The sequence below is a fragment of the Calonectris borealis genome, chromosome 1 (assembly GCF_964195595.1).
Source record: "Calonectris borealis chromosome 1, bCalBor7.hap1.2, whole genome shotgun sequence".
Lineage (NCBI taxonomy): Eukaryota > Metazoa > Chordata > Aves > Procellariiformes > Procellariidae > Calonectris > Calonectris borealis.
The window spans coordinates 219451236-219458933 of record NC_134312.1 but is presented as its reverse complement, the minus strand read 5'-3'; the positions used below and the strand labels follow the sequence as shown (position 1 = coordinate 219458933).

Here is a 7698-nt window from a genome sequence, read left to right as displayed (position 1 = left end):
CAAAAGTGTGAAGAAAACTGGGCTCTGAGGACAAATCCTTCATTCGTAGCCGAAGGAATAATATCAGCTGATGGATCAGAGGCACCTTTGCTCTCTGAACAACCATCCATCCGTCACCCTCCCTGGAGTGTCTGAGTAAATCCTGTGGGTGCTTGGTAGCTGCTGGTCGGGGTCCTGCTGCATGAGCCGCTCCACTGAGCCCCTGCACCGAAAACATCAGCTCCCAGAGGTCACCCTCGGTGAAACCTGGCCACCCGTGCACCCAGCTGGCCTCCTAAACGCCGCTGTTGAGCACGGAAAATCCCTCTGCGTTTTATGGGAGAAGCAATTTTGCTTGAGAGTTTACTCGCAGGCGTATAAGGAAGCAATTTTCTGCCTCATCAGGGTGCAGCGCTGGCTTCAAAGGGCTGTGTGGCAGGGCCAGTGACACCGCTTGCAGGCACGGATCCTGCCACCGCTGCCTGCCACCCTGCATCCCACCCAACACCAGCCTCTCGGTGGCTGCGTGTCCCCAGCAAACGCATTTCACGCTCCTGTGATTTGGGGGAGAAAAGGTGAAACGCACCACTGAGAGCTCCGACAGAGCAGCGTTTGGCGTCGTAAATACCTCGCTGGGCTCGGTAACACCTCTCCCCTCTGATGAGGTGTGTAATGAATGTAGCGGTGTCGCAGCTGACGGGTACAGCCGAACACGAGAGAGCGGTGCAGGAACGCCAGCAGCTACTTTGCTGTAGAGCTTCACTCGTGGTCGAGGAGGGGAAGGGAGGATGAGTAGGGAAGTGTTTGGATGAAGATGCTCGGGGGGGTTTCTCAGAGCAGAACTGCAGCACCGGCACTCGCAGGCTAGCGAGATGCGAAGGTGTGATGGGGAGCAGACGCTGACTCGTGGTGAAGACCATCCCAGGAGGAGGAGACCCCCGCCGCTAAGGCACCTCCACTGGGAGGTGTTCAGGGAGAAACGTGCCTTTGCCATCACTCCTTGCCCCACCGTTGTGTTTCTCGGACATCCCTTCCCATCCATGCACGGGGCAAGCTCATCCCCTTTGGTCAGCGGGAGGCCATCAGCTCACCGAGCTGATGTTGTCCTGATTAGTGCCTCACCAGGAGCAGAGGACTGAAGTCAAGCGGTGGCATCTACGCCAGCTTTGCAGAAAAGTCCCGTCGCCAGCACCAATAGACCAACATGCAGAAACCGTGTCTCTGGGGCTGGCTGGAGGGGGCTCGGGAAGGGGAGGGGATGCTGCCGGGCTGCCCTCGGGTCTGCAAGCAGCTCGGGGCAACCTCTGCCCTCCCCCCTGCAAACGCCCATGGCCACAGCCCCGTTCTTCAACCACCCCAGCCCTCTAGACAGCATTCCCCGGCCTCTGACGCTCATTAAGCCCATTGTATAATCATGGTATGTTGTGCAAACACAGCCTAATTGCTCTCGGGTAGCTAATTAAGATAGGTGGGAGGGTCACTTCGGGCTTGTGTTTGTAAACAGCGTCTGCCAGAGCCTGGTCTTGCGATGCTGCAGGCGCATTATCACTGCTTGCAAAAAGGCCTTGCAAAACGCTTTTCTGGGCAGGAGCTTACTCACCTCCTGCAGCTGTGAGAGGCACGGAAGCTGCCCCCGTCGTGGCACCCTGAAAACCAAACATAATGTTTTGCTGCTTGGCTTAAACCCCCCCGCCCCGTTACGTGGGGTAACCTTGGTCTGACACCCTCCTAATGCAGTTTTGAGCTGGAAGAGGAGGTTTGGCATGGAGTGGGTGCTGGGCTGCAGGGATGCTATGGAAGTCGTTAGACAGTCCAAGCTCTTGCAGCAGCATTGAGATGCTTTATTGTTTAGGACAAAGTTCCTTCGAGGGCGCAGTTGGGTGCAGCCTGCAGAAGTTGCAGGGAGGAGTAAGCAAGGCTCTTTGCAGCACCCTTTCCTCACCGGCGCGGCCGGGGAATGGCACCCACTGTGCTCAGTCAGCCCCCACTGTCACAACCCACAGCCTTTGCCTGTCCCAGTTTACCCACTGCTCCCCAAACACTTTATAGGGCAGGTGGTACCTATTCCCTGGTTTGTTCTTGGGGAAACTGAGGCACAAAGATGGGAAGCAGTTTGCTCCGGAGCTGAGGTTGGGAGCTGGGTGCTGTCGGCCCTGGGCTGATCTGGGAGCGGATTTGGGTCTCCGAAATCAAGGGGTGGAACGCTGGGATTGACTATTTCTCACCTTTTCCCATTGCGTTGGCATGGCCCCCGTGTGCTCCACAGGTACCACGGCAAATGCGCAGGGATGCTTGGAGCAAGGCAGGGATAGCAATCCCCACCGTGCATCCTCTTCCTGGGGTGCTGGAGGGGGCTCGGGCCGTCAGGGAGCTGAGGGCGGGAGGCCTGAGCCAGGCACGTCCCCCCCCCCGCCCAATCCTGTTGGGTTTGGTCTTTTTGCTTCCCTCTCTCCTCCCTCTGCTGCAGGTGTATCTTCTGGTATCTGCTATCTCATCCCTCCCTTCTGCCTCCTTCCCCTGCCCAGCCCCGCCTGCAGCACTAATCCTGCGGTGCCAGTTCTGCCTCCCTCCTGCAGAGGAGCAAATTCAGTGAGACCTCTTGACCTTACCAAGGAGAAATTGCATTAATCGAAAATAATCTTTCTTTCCATCCGGAGATGTCCATCCGCTAGGAGAAAAACGCGGCTCTTGCCAGGCAAGTGCCGTCCCCAGAGGAGATGTGATGCGTTACGGGAGAGCTGGGCTGAGCAGAATGGGCTCGATCCAGCCGAAGGGAACACGAGCCAGACTGACCTTAGCACGCTACTGCCTTCATGCAATTTTTTTTTTTTTAATCAATTAAGTCTTCTCTGCCTTTTTATTTGGTCTGCTCATTGTCCTTTGTGCTGGATGAAAGCACTTTTCTGCTTCATTTTATTCTTAAAGAAGCATTGCGGATGAACAGTATGAAAATGCAATAGGCTGGTCTCATTTTTAACTGCTGGCAACCTTCGCCGCACTTCAGATCTCCGCTGAGCTCACCCTCCCTCTTTCACAGGCAGTGCACACTCTCAGGTAATACTGAAATGGAAGTAGGAAACCGTGCTGGAGGTGAGGTGGAGGTGTGCGCGGTGGGATGGAGTCAGACTTGGCTGTGCATCCTGGGCCACCAGCTGCTGACAGATGATGCAGGTTGTCCTCAACGCAAGGGACTTCCCTGGAGAAAGAAGAACCGAGTTCCTCCGTGGCGGTCTGGGAAATTTGGGGTGATGGTGGTGCACAGCAAAGGGTGAGGGGCTTTTACACCCTGCTTGGGCAGGGATTAGTGAAAACATTTCTACCAGTGCTTTCTACCATTTTCTTCTCCCAAGAAGACTATGAAAGCTGATTAGGGAAGAGGTTGGACTATTTCCAGGGGTAGCAGCTTCCTGGACACCCTGAGGGGTTAAAGGGTGCACACATTTAAAGGAGAGCCTGGAAAGGATGGGCAGGGGCACCAAAATACTCCTACAGACCACAGGATTTGTGGTTTGCAGGTCTGCTTGAGGGCATCTTTGTTGAGGAGGGCTAGCAAAGACATCAATATAGTTAACCCAGGAAAGGAGGGCAGTAAGCGGTTACCAGCTCCATGAACATGCCCATCCCTGAAAATCCGGGCTCAGACTCCTTTTGGTTTCCTCCCTTGCTATCCTGGCACCCTTCTTCTTTCCCCTGTGTCGCCCCTGAGCTTTCAAGAGGCTCCAGCAGCAAAGTCGGCAGCTGTAAATAATTAATCACAGCGCTGCTCCCAGAGACAGGCAATATTGGATGCCATGGTCCGGAGACAGGCAGGTGCTTTTGCTCCTGCACTACTTAACCCTCCAGAGGTTCAGGGGAGCTTTTCATGGATGCTTTCATTTACGAACGAATTTACTTTATTGATCCCATCCTGTATTTTGTTGTAGCAATATCTCGTCTCTTGAAGCAGGGCTGAGGGCAGCAATTGCTTTTTGCAGAGGATGCCATGGAGCTTGTAACTCAGCGGTGTGCAGGTCCCCCGCTTGAATTTGCCTCGCCTGTGCAATGCACTTAAGGGTTGTATAAACGCCACCGTTAAGACAGTCTCCTCTTGCTAGAATTTACATCAACCCATACATTTGTTAATTTGTTTAGGCTACGGTACTTGCTCCTTTGCCTCTCATCAGGGGAGAAATAGAATTACGCAAAATAATAATGTAAAGCCTTTCACCCCATTTGCTGTAGAGCTTGCGGATGCCGCTGAGATGGAAACATCTATTAGAGTGTGCTGAACAACAAGCTAAAGCCTAATGGGTTTAACGTGCCTCCAAACAATACAGCTTCCTGAGCAGGAAGTCTGGGTACTAAAAACCCAACGAAGACATCACCCCCCCGCACATCATTCACTCCACGGACGTAGCCGCTGAGAAGGGAGGAGGGAGCGCAGGTCGGAAGGGAAGGAGGTCAGCGGTGCAGGAAGGGGACGGTGGCTTCCCACAGATTTACGTTTCTTTGTGTTGTTAAATTTGGGTGGTGGTTGGAAGCCAGAAAGCAAGCGTGGAAGGATTCTTCCAGGGGAGATGCAAAAACACTGAGAGGAAGGAAAGGAGGGCTTTAATCCGTCACCCAGCATATGGAGGGATGGAGAAGGCTTTGCTGAACCCCCCACCTGCAGGCAGGAGCTGTCTGTGCCTCCTGCCTCCGAGCCCATAGGGGAGTCCCCCAAACCCACCCTCATTTAGGCAGAGCAATGGTTGTCTATAGCCTGCTCTTGGGAAGGCAATTTGGCCAGCCAGCGTCTCCAAAGCTGCTTGATGCACTTCTGCGTGCCTTGCCCTGGTGCAGCCGTCAGCCCTGTGTGATGGGGAGCTGCAACCAGTTACATCCCATGAGGACGTTTAGCAGCAAAAGTGACCTCAGCTGCAGCTGGTGAGCTTGGCCTTGCCTTGGTGGGACCTTCATGTCTGGGCAGATCCCTCACACTTGGCCCAAGACTGCTCCAGCACCGTTCAAGAGCTGAGCTAATGCCCAGCTGGGTTTTTCCTCTCAACCCCTTTTCCCATCTCTTCAACGCTGTGGGTGTTTTTCCCACTCCGTAGCACTGTGACAATTACACAGTGTCACCGGGTAATAGGTATTGCAAACACACCTAGTGGGCCCCTCACGACAAGAAGGACATGGAGGTGCTGGAGCGTGTCCAGAGGAGGGCAACGAAGCTGGTGAAGGGCCTGGAGCACAAGTCTGATGGGGAGCGGCTGAGGGAACTGGGGTTGTTTAGCCTGGAGAAGAGGAGGCTGAGGGGAGACCTCATCGCGCTCTACAACTACCTGGAAGGAGGTTGTAGCGAGGTGGGGGTTGGTCTCTTCTCCCAAGTAACAGTGATAGGACAAGAGGAAATGGCCTCAAGTTGCGCCAAGGGAGGTTTAGATTGGACATGAGGAGAAATTTCTTTACTGAAAGAGTGGTCAGGCCTTGGAACAGGCTGCCCAGGGAAGGGGTGGAGTCACCATCCCTGGAAGTATTTAAAAGACGTGTAGATGAGGCCCTTAGGGACATGGTGTAGTGGGCATGGGGGTGTTGGGTTGACGGTTGGACTCCATGATCTTAGAGGTCTTTTCCAGCTTTAATGATTCTAGGATTCTAAAGGTAAGACAGCTTGATATAGTGCAATATATAATGCGGAGGCTGGATCCTGGTCTCAGCTGTATCTGACCAAATCAGAGGAGCTGTTCTGGGCTTTGTGGAGCTACACTACCATGGGAAGGAGAAAAAGGCTCAAGGAGATTCACACCAGCATGGTGGAGACCAGAGCCTGCCCCAGGAACCATATGAAGACCATAGGATGCTCCTTATGGCTGGGGTTCAGGATGGGATTAGGGGAGGTCTGGAGATCGGTTTAGTAATTGGGATGGTCAACCTAGGTGTGTGGTTGATACCAGACAAAAAGAAGCCAAGATGTCCTGTGTTCAAGGTTCAAGGTTCAAGGATATGAAGGGGTCAGTCAGAGCTATCAGAGTCCCGTAGTTTGGGACAGTAAAGATTGCCCTCCTTCCTCCTAGGGGTATTGAAATGATTATTACAGGACCACAGAATACCTGAGGTTGGAAGGGAACTCTGGAGATCATGTCAACACTCCTCCTAACGCAGCCCAGCTGGCTTTCCTTGCCGTGAGGGAGCGTTGCTGGCTCGTGTTCAACCCAAGGTCCTTCTCTGCAGAGCTGGTTGGACCCCAGCCTGTGCTGGTGACTGGGGTTGTTCCTCCCCAGCAGCAGGACTTTGCACTTCTTCTGGTTGAACTTCACGATGTTCTCCAACCCGTTAAGGCCCCTCTGGATGGCAGCCGTGTCAGTCGCTCCTCCCAGTCTGCATCTCCTGCCAACTGGCAGAGGGTGCACTCTGCCCCATCACCCAGGTCATCGATAAGGATGTTAAACAGTACTCACCCAGATAATGTTTAAACAATATTGGCCTTGATTACTTTAAACAGTGTTGGCCCCAGTTATGCTCTGGTATGGTTGGGATTTGGGAATACCAAGATCCTGGCCCAGCGCTGCTGTGTGGCTTTTGAAGTGAAATGATTGATAATTTTTAACCTCTCTTGTGCCCTGGTGATCAGCGTGTTCTGCTGCTTTTTTGCTTTGCAGAAGTGAAGTGCTAAAAAAAAATGAAAAACAGGAATAATTGCTTACGACGACCCCGCGCCTGCTGTGTGGGTGTTCGCAAAGCACGACAGGATTTTGCTGTGCTGAGCAAGGCGAATTCAGGCAGAGCAACTTAGCATTGTGCTGAATGATTTATTTTGGCAGGGGGATAAAGCAGACCCGACAGAATGACGAGTACCGCTACAAAGAGCAGCTACCCGGATCGGTCCCGGAAAACACTCTGCAGGAACCCGTTTCTCAGTATCAAGGTAAATACCTCCTGCTTTCTACAACCCCCCGTGGATTACTGGTAAGGAGGAGTTTAGCTTTCTGCAGAAGGCATTGACAGGATTTCTGTTTACAAAATGTATTTGGAAAATGCTGCGGGTGCTCCCTGTGCCGTTGGATGTGCAGCCGGATCTGTCCCAAAGCAAGCGGTGGGAGAGCAATGTTGCAAGGCAAGTTTAACTTGCAGCTTCTGCAGTATTCAACTTGTGTCAGTGAAACTCCCAGAGGCCAAAGCAAACCTTCAAGAGAAACAAATCGCAGATCTTAAAGGAGCTATGAGCTCAGTCTTCATGGAAATAAATTTTTTTGTGATATCCATGATCAATGCATGCACGTAATGGGGGCAGCAGAGATGGAGGAAGGGGGGATCGGTGCTCGGTCTTGGAGCTCAGCACACAGCAGCCTGCAAAGCTTTGGGTATTAGCCCCCATGTAGGCAAGGAATGGCATCTAGTTGGCTGAAACCCTGCCCTTGCTTGAATTTATTCACTGAAAACTATGATTCAGGGCCCTGCAATGCTGCCTGACCCTGATGTAAGTTCACCCGGCTCCTCTTGTTTTGCTGTTGGGTGTCTGGGGCCATGTGGGGAGATGGTTCCTCCTTACCTCCACCCAAGAGCTCTGCCAGGACCAGTGCAGGCAACCAGGTGAGTGGACTTCATTAAGCCCCAAAAGTTGGTTGTGGTGGGGGCAGCAGGAGGTGATGGTGACTTTGCACAGCAGTCTGATGGTCAGAGGGCTGCCCAGGGAAGGCAGAGGACCGGCTTGACTCGCCAACGTGGGTGTGAAGCCATGTTTCCTCTGTCTTGGAGCAC

At 53.1% G+C, this 7698-nt stretch overlaps 1 protein-coding gene across 1 annotated transcript in view; it reads left to right on the top strand.

Moving 5' to 3' along the window:
• Positions 1-6771: 6771 nt before the first annotated feature.
• Positions 6772-7698, top strand: part of SLCO2B1 (solute carrier organic anion transporter family member 2B1) — a 47037-nt gene continuing 46110 nt past the window's right edge. The window contains exon 1 of the mRNA XM_075140454.1: positions 6772-6865. Within this exon, the coding sequence (XP_074996555.1) occupies positions 6785-6865 (81 nt within the window). The 5' untranslated portion in view covers positions 6772-6784. The remainder of the gene's footprint in view (positions 6866-7698) is intronic.